General features: G+C 46.3%; 1 protein-coding gene across 7 annotated transcripts in view; it reads left to right on the top strand.

Moving 5' to 3' along the window:
- The window catches only part of UBE3A (ubiquitin protein ligase E3A), a 114,348-nt gene that overhangs the window by 69,129 nt on the left and 25,116 nt on the right, over positions 1-20,103 (top strand). For all 7 annotated transcript variants that reach the window (XM_063953334.1, XM_063953331.1, XM_063953337.1 and 4 more), the window contains 2 exons: positions 3,174-3,318; positions 19,231-19,436. In XM_063953334.1, the coding sequence (XP_063809404.1) occupies positions 3,174-3,318; positions 19,231-19,436 (351 nt within the window). The remainder of the gene's footprint in view (positions 1-3,173; positions 3,319-19,230; positions 19,437-20,103) is intronic.

The following is a 20,103-nucleotide window of genomic DNA, read 5'->3' as shown; positions in this document are numbered from 1 at the left end:
GACAACATCACGGCAGTCGCCCACGTAAACAGACAGGGCGGCACGAGAAGCAGAAGAGCAATGAAAGAAGCTGCAAGGATTCTTCGCTGGGCGGAAAATCATGTCATAGCACTGTCAGCAGTGTTCATTCCGGGAGTGGACAACTGGGAAGCAGACTTCCTCAGCAGACACGACCTCCACCCGGGAGAGTGGGGACTTCATCCAGAAGTCTTCCACATGATTGTGAACCGTTGGGAAAAACCAAAGGTGGACATGATGGCGTCCCGCCTCGGCAAGAAACTGGACAGATATTGCGCCAGGTCAAGTGACCCTCAGGCAATAGCTGTGGACGCTCTGGTAACACCGTGGGTGTACCAGTCCGTGTATGTGTTTCCTCCTCTGCCTCTCATACCAAAGGTACTGAGAATTATACGGCTACGGGGAGTAAGAACAATACTCGTGGCTCCGGATTGGCCGAGAAGGACTTGGTAACCGGAACTTCAAGAGATGCTCACGGAAGAGCCGTGGCCTCTACCGTTAAGAAGGGATCTGCTTCAGCAAGGACCTTGTATGTTCCAAGACTTACCGCGACTGCGTTTGACGGCATGGCGGTTGAACGCCGGATTCTAAAAGAAAAGGGCATTCCAGAGGAAGTTATTCCTACCTTGATTAAAGCCAGGAAGGAAGTGACCGCACAACATTATCACCGCATTTGGAGAAAATATGTTGCGTGGTGTGAGGCCAAGAAGGCCCCAACGGAGGAATTTCAATTGGGTCGATTCCTACATTTCCTGCAGGCAGGATTGTCTATGGGCCTCAAATTGGGGTCTATTAAGGTTCAAATTTCGGCCTTATCGATTTTCTTCCAGAAAGAATTGGCTTCAGTGCCTGAAGTACAAACCTTTGTCAAAGGTGTACTACATATACAGCCCCCGATTGTGCCTCCAGTGGCACCGTGGGATCTCAACGTAGTTTTGGATTTTCTCAAATCCCATTGGTTTGAGCCGCTCAAATCGGTAGATTTGAAGTATCTTGCATGGAAAGTAACCATGCTACTGGCCCTGGCTTCAGCCAGGAGAGTGTCAGAGTTGGCGGCTTTATCGTACAAAAGCCCATATCTGATTTTCCATTCGGACAGGGCAGAACTGCGGACGCGTCCCCGGTTTCTGCCTAAGGTGGTTTCGGCTTTTCACTTGAACCAGCCTATTGTGGTGCCTGCGGCTACTAGCGACTTGGAGGACTCCAAGTTGCTGGACGTTGTCAGAGCATTGAAAATATATATTTCAAGGATGGCTGGAGTCAGAAAATCTGACTCGCTGTTTATCCTGTATGCACCCAACAAGATGGGTGCTCCTGCGTCTAAGCAGACGATTGCTCGTTGGATCTGTAGCACAATCCAACTTGCACATTCTGTGGCAGGCCTGCCACAGCCTAAATCTGTAAATGCCCACTCCACAATGAAGGTGGGCTCATCTTGGGCGGCTGCCCGAGGGGTTTCGGCATTACAACTTTGCCGAGCAGCTACGTGGTCAGGGGTGAACACGTTTGTAAAATTTTACAAATTTGATACTCTGGCTAAGGAGGACCTGGAGTTCTCTCATTCGGTGCTGCAGAGTCATCCGCACTCTCCCGCCCGTTTGGGAGCTTTGGTATAATCCCCATGGTCCTGACGGAGTCCCCAGCATCCACTAGGACGTTAGAGAAAATAAGAATTTACTTACCGATAATTCTATTTCTCATAGTCCGTAGTGGATGCTGGGCGCCCATCCCAAGTGCGGATTGTCTGCAATACTTGTACATAGTTATTGTTACAAAAATCGGGTTATTATTGTTGTGAGCCATCTTTTCAGAGGCTTCTTCGTTGTTATCATACTGTTAACTGGGTTCAAATCACAAGTTGTACGGTGTGATTGGTGTGGCTGGTATGAGTCTTACCCGGGATTCAAGATCCTTCCTTATTGTGTACGCTCGTCCGGGCACAGTACCTAACTGAGGCTTGGAGGAGGGTCATAGGGGGAGGAGCCAGTACACACCATGTGATCCTAAAAGCTTACTTTTTGTGCCTCTCTCCTGCGGAGCCGCTATTCCCCATGGTCCTGACGGAGTCCCCAGCATCCACTACGGACTATGAGAAATAGAATTATCGGTAAGTAAATTCTTATTTTTTTTGTAATTCATTATAAGTCTGGTGAGTGCCTTCTTTATATCAAATTAATTATATATATATATATATATATATATATATATATATATATATATATATATGTGTGTATATAAAATGAATATACATATCTTCTCCACCTCTAAGTGTTGCTTGTTGGGACCAGTGTGAAATGGCACAGGGAAAAAGTATTGAACACGCATACTGAAATGTGTTTAATACTTTTTTACAAAAGCCTTTGTTGGAAATGACAACTTTAAGACGCCTCCTGTTTGGAGAAACTAGTCGCATGCATTGCTCAGGTGTGATTTTGGCCCATTCTTCCACGCAAATGGTTTTCAAATCTTGAAGGTTCCATGGGCCACTTCTATGAACTCTGATTTTCTTTCCAGAGATTTTCAATTGGATTCAACTCTGGTGCATGGCTGGGCAGTTCTCGCAGCTTTATTTTCTTTCTCTGAAACCTGTTGAGTGTCCTTGGCTGTGTGTTTGGGATCATTGTCTTGCTGAAATGTCCACTCTCGTTTCATCTTCAGCATCCTGGTAGATGACAGCAGATTTTTATGAAGAATGCTTATATCAACCATCAGGGCGCACCGGAAGCCACGCTGTCATAACTCAGTGGAGATGTATTTCATGTCTTCTTAATTTGTCCATACCCAATTATACATAATAACCTCTGCCAGCAGGCTTTCCCGTTTGCTTGTACATGTTCCTCAGCTAGTGACGTGGGATTTCATTACGTTAATGTATTTTAAAGGTATTATTTTAGACATAACTAGGTTTGATAGAAATGTTTCTGCGCTGCTTGTCAGAGGACGCAGCACTGGTAGATCCCGCTGTCTTTTTTTTCCCATTCAACAAGCTTTTCACTTGTATTGAATAAAAAACTGCAGTGTACAGATATATTGCCATTGGAGGGTAAATTTAAATATTCCATCAACAATGGAGCCCAATTAGTTCTGAAGAATGAAAGTAGAAACTGATAAGTGTAGATGCAGCTGTGGTGGTAAAATGCTTGTTTCCTCTCCAGCTAGAAATGATTGCTATGGAAAACCCTGCAGACCTGAAGAAGCAGCTGTATGTGGAGTTTGAGGGGGAGCAAGGAGTAGATGAAGGAGGAGTTTCCAAAGAATTTTTCCAGCTGGTGGTTGAAGAAATCTTTAACCCTGATATAGGTAAATCATTTTTATGCTTATGTTCGCCTACTGAAAAGGATTGTTTGTATGTTTCGATATATAAAGAGTGTAGACGAAGCTATATTAAGCAAAACTTAATGGGCCTGGTTAAGAGCGGCACTCAGTGCTGATGATCACTTACAGTAGTTGAGCAATGTTTTGCTACTACACAAGCGCTAAACTCCTACTGCTCACGCGTTACACAGTGTCCAAAGACGCACGCTATCAGAACGGTCTTGGGTAAGTTCTGGGTTTTCCTGTGCAGCGATAGGGAGGTGGCTGAATGGATGCTCAGAGATTGTGTTATGGGATTGTGGGCACATCGCTTAAGTGTTTAGACACACAGATGTTCATTCGTTCACTTTGGAGGCCATGCTCAGGAGGAATATCTGCACGTCTCATTGGGCTGGTATAAGTGTTGATGGTGGCATTGAACACCCCATCCCAGTGACCATAGGTCTTCCCCACCCTGTAATACAAGCGCTGGGGAACTGTTCCCCAAGCTGATCTCTGTACTCTGCGCACAGATTGGCAGATAGTGCTTAGAGTTCTCCTCTTTGTACTTAATTTTCAGTTTACTGCATTGCTCATGTGCTCCAGAATACCATTTGATCAGCATTCTGAGGTGCAAAAACGGCATATGTTGGCGGTCTGAGGCCAACTACAGGGGGGGATTTGACCAGAGCAGGAAGTAAGCTCTGCATTGTGCAGAACTGATTTCATTTAAAGAACTGTGGCACACAGCAGGAGGGAAGGTTCGCTTGGGATGCGACTGTCTAGCTGCAGTCACATCCCATGCGACCACACCAATTATGTGGTTAGGAGTCTATTGGGCTACACCATAAAATGCAAGGGAGTTGCATTGCGGATACCTATGTTGACAGATGATTTCTGTGCTTATACATTGACACTTGTGAAGTGTTTCCAGGTGCAACCGAACTGTGATTGAGACTCTATATAGATCAGGGGTGTGGAACCTTTTTTCTACCAAGGGTCATTTTGATATTTATAAAATCCTTCGGCGGCCATACAAAAATGATCAACTTCAAAATTAGCCTGCCCAAACGCAATACTTGCCAGCCCCGCTCCTGCTTCCGGACCACGCTGCCCTCCGTGTGGTCGCCCACTTCTCTGAACTATGGGAGAGATGTCATGGTGTTTCTCCCATAGCGCACAGCCGTACACTGCCTGAGCCGGAAGCAGGAGTTCAGGAGTGAGCTCCTGCCACAGGCTGCTGCTGAGAGGAAGAAGCCGGGCGCCCGCTGGTAACATGATCTCAGCGGGTGCCCGACATCTCCCTCCTAGGTTAGGCAGCTGCGGGCCGGGTGAAGAGGCTGTGCGGGCCTTATAAGGCCCGTGGGCCGGACATTCCCCACCCCTAATATAGATAGAGAGATAAATATATAGATTTGGGGTGCAACACAGTATGTGAACACGTTGTTTAAATAGAAATCACAGAGGATATGGATAGACGCGCGCACACAGACGTACGAGTAATACTACAAAAGCTTTAGGCAGCTGTGGAAAAAATGCTGCAAAGTAAGGATGCTTTCAAAAATAGAAGTGTAAATAGTTTTTTCTCTAACGTCCTAAGTGGATGCTGGGGACTCCGTAAGGACCATGGGGAATAGCGGCTCCGCAGGAGACTGGGCACAAAAGTACAGCTTTAGAACTACCTGGTGTGCACTGGCTCCTCCCCCTATGACCCTCCTCCAAGCCTCTGTTAGATTTCTGTGCCCGAACGAGAAGGGTGCACACTAGGTGGCTCTCCTGAGCTGCTTAGTGAAAAAGTTTAGTTTTAGGTTTTTTATTTTCAGTGAGACCTGCTGGCAACAGGCTCACTGCATCGAGGGACTAAGGGGAGAAGAAGCGAACTCACCTGCGTGCAGAGTGGATTGGGCTTCTTAGGCTACTGGACATTAGCTCCAGAGGGACGATCACAGGCCCAGCCATGGATGGGTCCCAGAGCCGCGCCGCCGGCCCCCTTACAGAGCCAGAAGACAGAAGAGGTCCGGAAAATCGGCGGCAGAAGACGTCCTGTCTTCAACAAGGTAGCGCACAGCACTGCAGCTGTGCGCCATTGCTCTCAGCACACTTCACACTCCGGTCACTGAGGGTGCAGGGCGCTGGGGGGGGGCGCCCTGAGACGCAATAAAAACACCTTGGATGGCAAAAAATGCATCACATATAGCTCCTGGGCTATATGGATGCATTTAACCCCTGCCAGAATACATAGAAAAACGGGAGATAAGGCCGCCGAGAAGGGGGCGGAGCCTATCTCCTCAGCACACTGGCGCCACTTTCCCTCACAGCTCCGTTGGAGGGAAGCTCCCTGGCTCTCCCCTGCAGTCACTACACTACAGAAAGGGTTAAAAAAGAGAGGGGGGCACTAATTACGCGCAGTATTAAAGATACAGCAGCTATAAGGGGAAAAACACTTTTATATAAGGTTATCCCTGTATATATATATAGCGCTCTGGTGTGTGCTGGCAAACTCTCCCTCTGTCTCCCCAAAGGGCTAGTGGGGTCCTGTCCTCTATCAGAGCATTCCCCGTGTGTGTGCTGTATGTCGGTACGTTTGTGTCGACATGTATGAGGAGAAAAATGATGTGGAGACTGAGCAGATTGCCTGTAATAGTGATGTCACCCCCTAGGGGGTCGACACCTGAGTGGATGAACTGTTGGAAGGAATTACGTGACAGTGTCAGCTCTGTATAAAAGACAGTGGTTGACATGAGACAGCCGGCTACTCAGCTTGTGCCTGTCCAGACGTCTCATAGGCCGTCAGGGGCTCTAAAGCGCCCGTTACCTCAGATGGCAGATATAGACGCCGACACGGATACTGACTCCAGTGTCGACGGTGAAGAGACAAATGTGACTTCCAGTAGGGCCACACGTTACATGATGGAGGCAATGAAAAATGTTTTACACATTTCTGATAATACGAGTACCACCAAAAAGGGGTATTATGTTCGGTGAGGAAAAACTACCTGTAGTTTTCCTGAATCTGAGAAATTAAATGAGGTGTGTGATGATGCGTGGGTTTCCCCCGATAACAACTGATAATTTCTAAAATGTTATTGGCATTATATCCTTTCCCGCCAGAGGTTAGGGTGCGTTGGGAAACACCCCCTAGGGTGGATAAAGCGCTCACACGCTTGTAAGGGCTCTACCCTCTCCTGAGATGGCCGCCCTTAAGGATCCTGCTGATAGAAAGCAAGAGGGTATCCTAAAATGTATTTACACACATACTGGTGTTATACTGCGACCAGCAATCGCCTCAGCCTGGATGTGCAGTGCTGGGTTGGCGTGGTCGGATTCCCTGACTGAAAATATTGATACCCTAGATAGGGACAGTATATTTTTGCCTATAGAGCATTTAAAAGATGCATTTCTATATATGCGTGATGCACAGCGGAATATTTGCCGACTGGCATCAAGTCTAAGTGCGTTGTCCATTTCTACCAGTAGAGGGTTATGGACACGACAGTGGTCAGGTGATGCGGATTTCAAACGGCATTTGGAAGTATTGCCTTATTAAGGGGAGGAGTTATTTGGGGTCGGTCTTTCAGACCTGGTGGCCACGGCAACAGCTGGGAAATCCACGTTTGTACCCCAGGTCGCCTCTCAACATGAGAAGACGCCGTATTATCAGGCGCAGTCTTTTCGTGGACAAGCGGGCAAAAGGTTCCTCATTTCTGCCCCGTGACAGAGGGAGAGGAAAAAGGCTGCAGAAATCAGCCAGTTCCCAGGAACAGAAACCCTCTCCCGCCTCTGCCAAGCCCTCAGTATGACGCTGGGGCTTTACAAGCAGAATCAGGCACGGTGGGGGGCCCGTCTCAATGAATTTCAGCGCGCAGTGGGCTCACTCGCAAGTAGACCCCTGGATCCTTCAGGTGATATCTCAGGGGTACAAATTGGAATTCGAGACGTCTCCCCCTCGCCGTTTCCTAAAGTCGGCTTTACCGATGTCTCCTTCTGACAGGGAGACAGTTTTGGAAGCCATTCACAAGCTGTATTCCCAGCAGGTGATAATCAAGGTACCCCTCCTGCAACAGGGAACGGGGTATTATTCCACACTGTGGTGGTACCGAAGCCGGACGGCTCGGTGAGACCGATTCTAAATCTAAAATCTTTGAACACTTACATACAGAGGTTCAAATTCAAGATTGAGTCACTCAGAGCAGTGATTGCGAACCTGGAAGAAGGGGACTACATGATGTCTCGGGACATCAAGGATGCTTACCTTCATGTCCAAATTTACCCTTCTCACCAAGGGTACCTCAGGTTTATGGTACAGAACTGTCACTATCAGTTCAGACGCTGCCGTATGGATGGTCCACGGCACCCCGGGTCTTTACCAAGGTAATGGCCGAAATTATGATATTCCTTCGAAGGAAGGGAATTTTAGTTATCCCTTACTTGGACGATTCCCTGATAAGGGTAAGATCCAGGGAACAGTTGGAGGTCGGTGTAGCACTATCTCAGGTAGTGTTGCGGCAGCACGATTGGATTCTCAATATTCCAAAATCGCAGCTGATTCCGACGACTCGTCTTCGTTTCCTAGGGATGATCCTGGACACAGTCCAGAAAAAGGTGTTTCTCCCGGAGGAGAAAGCCAGGCAGTTATCCGAGCTAGTCAGGAACCTCCTAAAACCGAGCCAAGTCTCAGTGCATCAATGCACAAGGGTTCTGGGTAAAATGGTGGCTTCCTACGAAGCAGTCCCATTCGGCAGATTCCACGCAAGAACTTTCCAGTGGGACCTGCTGGACAAATGGTCCGGGTCGCATCTTCAGATGCATCAGCGGATAACCCTGTCACCAAGAACAAGGGTGTCCCTCCTGTGTTGGTTGCAGAGTGCTCATCTTCTAGAGGGCCGCAGATTCGGCATTCAGGACTGGGTCCTGGTGACCACGGATGCCAGCCTGCGAGGCTGGGGAGCAGTCACACAGGGAAGGAATTTCCAGGGCTTATGGTCAAGCCTGGAGACATCACTTCACATAAATATCCTGAAGCTAAGGGCCATTTACAATGCTCTAAGCTTAGCAAGACCTCTGCTTCAAGGTCAGCCGGTGTTGATCCAGTCGGACAACATCACGGCAGTCACCCACGTAAACAGACAGGGTGGCACAAGAAGCAGGAGGGCAATGGCAGAAGCTGCAAGGATTCTTCGCTGGGCGGAAAATCATGTGATAGCACTGTCAGCAATTCCGGGAGTGGACAACTGGGAAGCAGACTTCCTCAGTAGACACGACCTCCACCCGGGAGAGTGGGGACTTCACCCAGAAGTCTTCCACATGATTATAAACCGTTGGGAAAAACTCGACAGGTATTGCGCCAGGTCAAGGGACCCTCAGGCAATAGCTGTAGACGCTCTGGTAACACCGTGGGTGTACCAGTCAGTGTATGTGTTCCCTCATCTGCCTCTCATACCCAAGGTACTGAGATTGATAAGATGGAGAGGAGTAAGCACTATATTCGTGGCTCCGGATTGGCCAAGAAGGACTTGGTAACCGGAACTTCAAGAGATGCTCACGGAGGATCCGTGGCCTCTACCTCTAAGAAGGGACCTGCTCCAGCAAGGACCCTGTCTGTTCCAAGACTTACCGCGGCTGCGTTTGACGGCATGGCGGTTGAACGCCGGATCCTGAAGGAAAAAAGGCATTCCGGATGAAGTCATCCCTATCCTGATCAAAGCCAGGAAGGATGTAACCGCAAAACATTATCACCGCATTTGGCGAAAATATGTTGCGTGGTGTGAGGCCAGTAAGGCCCGACGGAGGAAATTCAACTGGGTCGATTCCTACATTTCCTGCAAACAGGAGTGTCTATGGGCCTGAAATTGGGGTCCATTAAGGTTCAAATTTCGGCCCTGTCAATTTTCTTCCAAAAAGAACTAGCTTCAGTCCCTGAAGTTCAGACGTTGTAAAAGGGGTACTGCATATACAGCCTCCTTTTGTGCCTCCAGGGGCACCTTGGGATCTCAATGTAGTTTTTGGGTTCCAAAAGTCACATTGGTTTGAACCACTTAAATCTGTGGAGTTAAAATATCTCACATGGAAAGTGGTCATGCTGTTGGCCCTGGCCTGGGCCAGGCGCGTGTCAGAATTGGCGGCTTTATCCTGTAAAAGCCCTTATCTGATTTTCCATTCGGACAGGGCGGAATTGAGGACTCGTCCTCAGTTTCTCCCTAAGGTGGTTTCAACGTTTCACCTGAACCAACCTATTGTGGTGCCTGCGGCTACTAGGGACTTGGAGGACTCCAAGTTGCTAGACGTTGTCAGGGCCCTGAAAATATATGTTTCCAGGACGGCTGGAGTCAGAAAATCTGACTCGCTGTTTATCCTGTATGCACCCAACAAGCTGGGTGCTCCTGCTTCTAAGCAGACTATTGCTCGTTGGATTTGTAGTACAATTCAGCTTGCACATTCTGTGGCAGGCCTGCCACAGCCAAAAATCTGTAAATGCCCACTCCACAAGGAAGATGGACTCATCTTGGGCGGCTGCCCGAGGGGTCTCGGCTTTACAACTTTGCCGAGCAGCTACTTGGTCAGGAGCAAATACGTTTGTAAAATTCTACAAAATTGATACCCTGGCTGAGGAGGACCTGGAGTTCTCTCATTGGTGCTGCAGAGTCATCCGCACTCTCCCGCCCGTTTGGGAGCTTTGGTATAATCCCCATGGTCCTTACGGAGTCCCCAGCATCCACTTAGGACGTTAGAGAAAATAAGAATTTACTTACCGATAATTCTATTTCTCGTAGTCCGTAGTGGATGCTGGGCGCCCATCCCAAGTGCGGATTGTCTGCAATACTGGTACATAGTTATTGTTACCAAAAAATCGGGTTATTGCTGTAGTGAGCCATCTTTTCTAGAGGCTCCTCTGTTATCATGCTGTTAACTGGGTTTAGATCACGAGTTGTACGGTGTGATTGGTGTGGCTGGTATGAGTCTTACCCGGGATTCAAAATCCTTCCTTATTGTGTACCCTCGTCCGGGCACAGTATCCTAACTGAGGCTTGGAGGAGGGTCATAGGGGGAGGAGCCAGTGCACACCAGGTAGTTCTAAAGCTTTACTTTTGTGCTCAGTCTCCTGCGGAGCCGCTATTCCCCATGGTCCTTACGGAGTCCCCAGCATCCACTACGGACTACGAGAAATAGAATTATCGGTAAGTAAATTCTTATTATTTTTATCAATTAACAAAATGTAAAGTGAATGGACCAAAGAGAAATTAAATCAAATCAATATATTTGGTGTCACCGCTCTTTGCCTTCAAAACAGCATCAATTCCTCTAGGTACACTTGCACAGTTTTTGAAGGAACTGGGCAGAAAAGTTGTTCCAAACATCATGGAGAACTAACCACAGATTTTCTGTGGATGTGGGCTTGCTCAAATCCTTCTGTATCTTTATGTAATCCCATACAGACCCTATGATGTTGAGAGCCCTGATTTTAAGCAACAACATCAAGTCTGTCTGGGATTACATGACGAGACAGAAGGGTTTGAGCAAGCCCACATCCACGGAAGATCTGTGGTTAGTTCTCAAAGATAAACCAAAAAAAAATCACTTATGTGAGAGAGCGCATAAAGATTTTAAACATTTTTATTTCATTTTAAAAACTAAAAAAATTCTATTAGCATCACCATATGCATAATATCGCTAAGAGCTTTTGAAACAATATAATTAATATTGCTACACAGAGAAGACTAACATTTAATAGAAGCACAAGTCAGTCCATGATAATATGTTTATCACCAGCTGCCACTTATTATTTGCAGACTTTACTTCAAAATTCCTTTTATTTCCACTTTGTGGCTAGAATACAGCTCAATGTCCCGCATCAACAGATTCTAGATTCTTTATCCACAGAGTTGGTTTATAGGCACCGCTTGAACTTCATAAATTGTAACTAATGTTCAAAAAATGCTGCAGCAAAAGTTCCCCCTTGCTCCAATACTTTATTCAAACTGTGGAGCTTTAAATAGATTTGTATATGGACAGACTTAGTTTACCATACAGGGGGAGTACCTCTTATCCACTGACACTCAGATGATAACGTGTCTAACAACAGAGGGATGATTGTCAGTTTAGAGAACTATGTCTCACCTCACCGCAGCCTGGGTGTTGATATCTTCCCTCAGAGGACAGCCGTGGCCAATCACCACTGTATCTTCCCTGCCACTACTGAGCTCATGAAGCGTGACGTGTCCGTCTGTGAGATGCCCAGCTGCGGCGGTATGCCTCAGGAGTCTTCCCTGTTAGAGCCGCCCGGCTTCCCCCTGCCGGAGCCTGTGGATCCAATGCGTGGTGTGATGATGTCCTGCGGCACCCTGCTACGGCAGCGCGCTGCTGGATTTCCCCTGCTGGAGCCGTTTGACTTCTCCTCACCAGAGCCCAGTTTAGGCTATTATAGGCTTTGTAGTAAATAGTAGTAATGCTGATCCTCCAGGTACACGGCAGTGATGTCTGTCACACAGTTCGAGTGGGGGATGTTCAAAAGCACTTAGCAGAGTGCCCTTAACGCGTTTCTCCGTTATAGAATTTTAACTATTTCATCAGAAGGTAGCCATCTGTGCTGAGCACACCTCTATTTAAGAAGAATCTCCTCCAATCAATACCTCTCATTCTCATTATAGGAGGCAGGTGTGCTTCAGGTGTATAAGCATATGTGCATTTTGTGATCAGCTGAGTGACTCAATCTCACTATGTTACAGGGACCGTATCCCACAAAAATACAAATTAAAACATCATATATACTAATCACATCCTCACCAAGGGGATAATACATAAAATGTGGCAGCTGGTGATAAACATATTATCATGGACTGACTTGTGCTTCTATTTAATGTTAGTTCTCTCTGTGTAGCAATATTAATTATATTGTTTCAAAAGCTCTTAGCGATATTATGCATATGTTGATGCTATAATAGAATTTTATAGTTTTTAATATGAAATAAAAATGTTTAAAATCTTTATGCGCTCTCTCACATAAGTGATTTTTTTTTTGGTTTAGAATTAAGTAACACTTCAGAGTACTGAGTGGGAGCTGCATTTAGATTTTAAGTTGTGGTGATTAGCAAAGTTTATTGGACATTGTATGTAAACTAAAAAATTTTTTGATTTGAATTTAATATATCTGCGCCTGAATTTATATCTACACACAGACGCGGGTGGGCCTGTAAATAAGTTTGGTCCTGTGTGTCCATATAATTGTACAGTTCTCAAAGATGTTTGGAACAACCTCCTTGCTGAGTTTCTTCAAAAACTGTGTGCAAGTGTACCTAGAAGAATTGATGCTGTGTTGAAGGCAAAGTGTGGCCACACCAAATATTGATTTGATTTAGATTTCTCTTCTATTCATTCACTTTGCATTTTGTTAATTGATAAAAATAAACTATTAACACTTCTATTTTTGAAAGCATTTTTACTTTGCAGCATTTTCTCTATCGTCCTAAGTGGATGCTGGGGTTCCTGAAAGGACCATGGGGAATAGCGGCTCCGCAGGAGACAGGGCACAAAAAAGTAAAGCTTTTACCAGATCAGGTGGTGTGCACTGGCTCCTCCCCCTATGACCCTCCTCCAGACTCCAGTTAGATTTTGTGCCCGAACGAGAAGGGTGCAATCTAGGTGGCTCTCCTAAAGAGCTGCTTAGAGAAAGTTTAGCTTAGGTTTTTTACTTTACAGTGAGTCCTGCTGGCAACAGGATCACTGCAACGAGGGACTTAGGGGAGAAGTAGTGAACTCACCTGCGTGCAGAGTGGATTTGCTGCTTGGCTACTGGACACTAGCTCCAGAGGGACGATCACAGGTACAGCCTGGATGGTCACCGGAGCCGCGCCGCCGGCCCCCTTGCAGACGCTGAAGAGAGAAGAGGTCCAAAATCGGCGGCTGAAGACTCCTGAGTCTTCATAAAGGTAGCGCACAGCACTGCAGCTGTGCGCCATTTTCCTCTCAGCACACTTCACACAACAGTCACTGAGGGTGCAGAGCGCTGGGGGGGGCGCTCTGAGAGGCAAATAAAAACCTTATTAGAGGCAAAAAATACCTCACATATAGCCCACAGAGGCTATATGGAGATATTTAACCCCTGCCTAACTTCAAAAATAGCGGGAGACGAGCCCGCCGTAAAAGGGGCGGGGCCTATCTCCTCAGCACACAGCGCCATTTTCTCTCACAGAAAAGCTGGAGAGAAGGCTCCCAGGCTCTCCCCTGCACTGCACTACAGAAACAGGGTTAAAACAGAGAGGGGGGGCACTGATTTTGGCGATATTGTATATATATAAAAGATGCTATAAGGGAGAAACACTTATATAAGGTTGTCCCTATATAATTATAGCGTTTTTGGTGTGTGCTGGCAGACTCTCCCTCTGTCTCCCCAAAGGGCTAGTGGGTCCTGTCCTCTGTCAGAGCATTCCCGGTGTGTGTGCTGTGTGTCGGTACGTGTGTGTCGACATGTATGAGGACGATGTTGGTGAGGAGGCGGAGAAATTGCCTGTAATGGTGATGTCACTCTCTAGGGAGTCGACACCGGAATGGATGGCTTATTTAGAGAATTACGTGAGAATGTCAACACGCTGCAAGGTCGGTTGACGACATGAGACGGCCGACAATCTATTAGGACCGGTCCAGGCGTCTCAGAAACACCGTCAGGGGTTTTAAAAACGCCCATTTACCTCAGTCGGTCGACACAGACACAGACACGGACACTGAATACAGTGTCGACGGTGAATAAATAAACGTATTTCTCATTAGGGCCACACGTTAAGGGCAATGAAGGAGGTGTTACGTGTTTCTGATACTACAAGTACCACAAGAAAGGGTATTATGTGGGAGTGGAAAAAACTACCTGTAGTTTTTCCTGAATCAGATAAAATAAAATGAAGTGTGTGATGATGCGTAGGGTTACCCCGATAGCAAATATTGGCGTTATACCCTTTCCCGCCAGAAAACACCCCTTAGGGTGATAAGGCGCTCACACGCTTATCAAGTGGCGTTACCGTCTCCAGATACGGCCGCCCTCAAGGAGCCAGCTGATAGGAAGCTGGAAAAATATCCTAAAAAGTATATACACACATACGGTGGTTATACTGCGACCAGCGATCGCCATCAGCCTGGAGATGCAGTGCTGGGTTGGCTTGGTCGGATTCCCTGACTGAAAATATTTTATTCATGTAGAGCATTTAATAGGATGCATTCTATATATATGTATGTGAGATGCACAGAGGGATATTTGCTCTCTGGCATCAAGATAAGTGCGTTGTCCATATCTCCCAGAAGATGTCAGGGACACGACAGTGGTCAGGTGATACAGATCCCATACGGCAGATGGAAGTATTGCTGTATAAAGGGAAGGAGTTATTTGGGGGTCGGTCCATCGGACCTGGGGACCACAGCAACAGCTGGGAAATCCAACCTTTTTTACCCCAAGTTACATCTCAGCTAAAAAAGACACCGTCTTTTCAGCCTCAATCTTTCCTTTCCCATGAGGGCATGCAGGCAAAAGGCCAGTCATATCTGCCCAGACATAGAGGTAAGGGAAGTAGACTGCAGCAGGCAGCCCTTTCCCAGGAAAAGAAGCCCTCCACCGCGTCTGCCAAGTCCTCAGCATGACGCTGGGGCCGTGCAAGCGGACTCAAGGTGGGGGGGTAGTCTCAAGAGTCTCAGGGCGCAGTGGGATCACTCGCAAGTTGACCCCTAGATCGTACGAGTATTATCCCAGGGGTAAAGATTGGAGAGTCGAGACATCTTCTCCTCGCAGGTTCCTGAAGTCTGCTTTACCAACGGCTCCCTCCGACAGGGAGGCAGCATTGGAAACAATTCACAAGCTGTATATCCAGCAGGTGATAATCAAAGTACCCCTCCTACGACAAGGAAAAGGGTATTATTTTTCCACACTATATTGTGGTACTGAAGCCAGACGGCTTGGTGACACATAGTCTAAATCTAAAATGTTTTGAACACTTACATAAAAGGTTCAAATCGAGATAAAGTCACTCAGAGCAGTGATAGCGAACCGGAAAAAAGGGGACTATATGGTGTCCCTGGACATCAAGGATTACCTCCATGTCCAAATTTTGTCCTTCTCATCAAGGGTACCTCTGGTTCGTGGTACAGAACTGTCAATATCAGTTTCAGACGATGCCGTTTGAATTATCCACGGCACCCCGGGCCTTTTTACCAAGGTAATGGCCGAAAAGATGTTTCTTCAAAGAAAAAAGGCATCTAAATTATCCCTTACTTGCACGACCTAAAAAGGGCAAGTTCCAGAGAACAGTTGGAGGTCGGAAGAGCACTATCTAAAGTAGTTCTTCGACGGCACGACTGGATTCTAAATATTCCAAGAATCGCAGCTGTTTTCCGACGATACGTCTGCTGTTCCTAGGGATGATTCTGGACACGGTTCAGAAAAAGGTTTTTCTTCCCGAGGAAAAAGCCAAGGAGTTATCCGACCTGTCAGGAACCTCCTAAAACCAGGAAAGGTGTCTGTACATCAATGCACAAGAGTCCTGGGAAAAATGGTGGCTTTTTACGAAGCAATTCCATTCGGCAGATTCCATGCAAGAATTTTCCAAAGGGATCTGTTGGACAAATGGTCAGGGTCGCATCCTCAGATGCACCTGCGAATAACCCTGTCGCCAAGGACAAGGGTATATCTTCTGTGGTGGTTGCAAAAGGCTCATCTATTGGAGGGCCGCAGATTCGGCATACAGGATTTGATCCTGGTGACCACGGACGCCAGCCTGAGAGGTTGGGGAGCAGTCACACAAGGAAGAAACTTCCAGGGGGTATGGACGAACCTGGAAAAGTCTCTTCACATAAACATTCTGGTACTAAGAGCAATCTAAAATGCTCTAAGCCAGGCGGAACCACTCCTGCAAGGAAAACCGGTGTTGATTCAGTCGGACAACATCACGGCGGTCGCCCATGTAAACAGACAGGGCGGCACAAGAAGCAGGAGTGCAATGGCAGAAGCTGCCAAGATTCTTCGCTGGGCGGAGAATCACGTAATAGCACTGTCAGCAGTGTTCTTCCCGGGCGTGGACAACTGGGAAGCAGACTTCCTCAGCAGACACGATATTCACCCGGGAGAGGGGGGTCTTCATCCAGAAGTCTTCCACATGCTAATAAACTGTTGGGAAAGACCAATGGTAGACATGATGGCGTCTCGCCTCAACAAGAAACTGGACAAGTATTGCGCCAGGTCAAGAGATCCACAGGCAATAGCTGTGGACGCACTGGTACCACCTTGGGTGTACAAATCAGTATATGTGTTTCCTCCTCTGCCTCTCATACCAAAGGTATTGAAGATTATACGGTGAGGAGGAGTAAGAACAATACTAGTGGCTCCGGATTGGCCAAGAAGGACTTGGTACCCGGAACTTCAAGAGTTGGTCACGGACGACCCGTGCCCTCTACTTCTGAGAAGGGACCTGCTACAACAGGGTCCCTGTCTCTTTCAAGACTTACCGCGGCTGCGTTTGACGGCATGGCGGTTGAACGCCAGATCCTAAAAGGGAAAGGCATTCCAGAAGAAGTCATTCCTACCTTGATTAAGGCAAGGAAGGAAGTCACCGCGAAACATTATCACCGCATTTGGCGAAAATATGTCGCGTGGTGCGAGGATCGGAGTGTTCCGACGGAGGAATTTCAACTGGGTCGTTTCCTACATTTCCTACAATCAGGATTGTCTATGGGTCTCAAATTGAGATCTATTAAGGTTCAAATTTCGGCCCTGTCAATATTCTTCCAAAAAGAATTGGCCTCAGTTCCTGAGGTACAGACTTTTGTTAAAGGAGTACTGCATATACAGCCTCCTGTGGTGCCTCCGGTGGCACCGTGGGATCTAAATGTAGTTTTAGATTTCCTCAAATCCCATTGGTTTGAACCATTGAAAAAGGTGGATTTTAAATATCTCACATGGAAAGTGACTATGTTACTGGCCCTGGCTTCCGCCAGGAGAGTATCTGAATTGGCGGCTTTATCTTATAAAAGCCCTTATCTAATCTTCCATTCGGATAGGGCAGAACTGAGGACTCGTCCGCATTTTCTCCCTAAGGTGGTATCAGCGTTTCACCTGAACCAACCTATTGTGGTGCCTGCGGCCACTGGCGACTTGGAGGACTCCAAGTTGTTGGACGTTGTCAGAGCCTTAAAAATATACATTTCAAGGACGGCTGAAGTCAGAAAATCTGACTCGCTGTTGATACTATATGCACCCAACAAGTTGGGTGCCCCTGCTTCTAAGCAGACGATTGCTCGTTGGATTTGTAACACAATTCAACTTGCTCATTCTGTGGCAGGCCTGCCACAGCCTAAATCTGTTAAGGCCCATTCCACAAGGAAGGTGGGCTCATCTTGGGCGGCTGCCCGAGGGGTCTCGGCATTACAATTCTGTCGAGCAGCTACGTGGTCGGGGGAAAACACGTTTGTAAAATTCTACAAATTTGATACCCTGGCAAAAGAGGACTTGGAATTCTCTCATTCGGTGCTGCAGAGTCATCCGCACTCTCCCGCCCGTTTGGGAGCTTTGGTATAATCCCCATGGTCCTTTCAGGAACCCCAGCATCCACTTAGGACGATAGAGAAAATAAGAATTTACTTACCGATAATTCTATTTCTCGGAGTCCGTAGTGGATGCTGGGCGCCCATCCCAAGTGCGGATTATCTGCAATACTGTACATAGTTATTGTTAACAAATTCGGGTTATATTGTTAAGGAGCCATCTTTAAGAGGCTCTTTCTGTTATCATACTGTTAACTGGGTTTAGATCACAAGTTGTACGGTGTGATTGGTGTGGCTGGTATGAGTCTTACCCGGGATTCAAATTGCCTCCCTTATTGTGTACGCTCGTCCGGGCACAGTACCTAACTGGAGTCTGGAGGAGGGTCATAGGGGGAGGAGCCAGTGCACACCACCTGATCTGGTAAAAGCTTTACTTTTTTGTGCCCTGTCTCCTGCGGAGCCGCTATTCCCCATGGTCCTTTCAGGAACCCCAGCATCCACTACGGACTCCGAGAAATAGAATTATCGGTAAGTAAATTCTTATTTTTTCCAAACCTACCTAAAACTTTTGCAGAGTACTGTATACATAGAGATGGAGATTATATATATATATATATATATATATATATATATATATATATATATATATATATATTATATATAATATATATATATATATATAATAGGAATTAAAAACATCAGTGTAACTAGGTATGTCATTGTTTTTCTCTATTGTTACAAACCATTCTGTTCCTGATTAAGTGATGTATTCATGCAAGTTTCCCCTGTATGGAAGATCATTTTAGAACACATCTGTGAACCGATGAAGTGTTAGGTTTTCTTTTCAGATCTTGGGGCAGATGTATTTAACCTGGAGAAGGGATAAAGCAGTGATAAGTGCAAGGTGATAACGCACCAATCAATCATTACGGATTTGAAAAATGACATTTAGGAGCTGATTGGCTGGTGCGTCATCACCTTGCGCTTATCACTGCTTTATCATTTCTTTATCCCTTCTCCAGGATTAATACATCTGCCCCCCTGACAGTTGTGCTTTATTAGCATGGTGACTAAATAGTACAGGAGATGAGCAGGTTTTTAGATTTGAATTCTCAGTATCAAAACCTCCTAAGTAGTTAGTTCAACCTAGAAGGTCCTCAATACTGTATTTGTTTCATAAATTTAGCAGCCCTATGATGCATAACTTCCAATTACAGTATACTGTATACATGTTTTTTGCTGTGTTGTACAGGTATTGTGTGGTATTTGTGCATCTGTGTGTGTTATCTTGGTAGAAATATTTATGCTCTCAAAATACCATTGTTTTGTTTTTAGTCAGTTTCCTGGGCAGTAGTTAAATTGATTTACATTTCTAAAACCCATTTAACTCCTTTCATTAATTTACAGGCATGTTCACCTACGATGAGTCCACAAAACTCTTTTGGTACAATCCATCTTCATTGGAAACTGAAGGACAGTTCACCCTCATTGGAATTGTACTGGGCCTGGCAATATACAATAATTGCATTCTAGATGTGCATTTTCCAATGGTCGTGTATAGGAAACTGATGGGGAAAAAAGGAACGTTTCGTGATCTGGCTGACTCTCACCCTGTAAGTGTGGTGATGTTCCAAAACCAATTGAGCTTTCTACTTTAGTTTGCTGGTTTTCATATACACTCTACATAAACTCACGCCAGTATTCGTATGATGTAGACACGCTATGACTTCTAAATAATAACATCATCTGTTTCCTTATTTATGCTACAATTTACAAGTAAAAAGCACTTTGCACACTGCAACCCACTTGGAGGAACATTAGTGTTGACTGTATAAACATAATTAGTTTGCAGAGAAACAGTGGGGTCGATTCAATTCAAAGCAATGTTAGTAGCGCAGGGAAGGAGTTCCTGGTGCTATTCAATTGTCCTCATCCCTCGCTGGGAGATACTAGTTCTCACACCTTAAGCCAGGTGTTTAGTCGTGAGAACCGGCATTCTCCAATTACAGTGCTTGCCGCGATGCTGTTTGTACAGAATACAGCGCCACAACACTTATTTAGTCAGGTTTCTACTCTCACCTCAGGAGGGCCGTGAGAAGAAATCCTCTGGTTGTTCTTGGCAGCGGTGGTCAATTGAATATCTCCGGGACCCCCTTCCCGGAGCTATTAACATTGCATTGAATTGAGTCTACCCCAATGTGTATTTAAGGTATTACATTTCTGCCTGTCTCCCTACTAACTAATCAGATACCTCTTTTACAAAAAAAGTGCTATAACTAT

Source organism: Pseudophryne corroboree, chromosome 2 (genome assembly GCF_028390025.1).
Source record: "Pseudophryne corroboree isolate aPseCor3 chromosome 2, aPseCor3.hap2, whole genome shotgun sequence".
In the NCBI taxonomy this organism is placed as follows: domain Eukaryota; kingdom Metazoa; phylum Chordata; class Amphibia; order Anura; family Myobatrachidae; genus Pseudophryne; species Pseudophryne corroboree.
The sequence above is the reverse complement of the archived record's forward strand: the minus strand, read 5'-3'. Positions and strand labels throughout refer to the sequence as shown.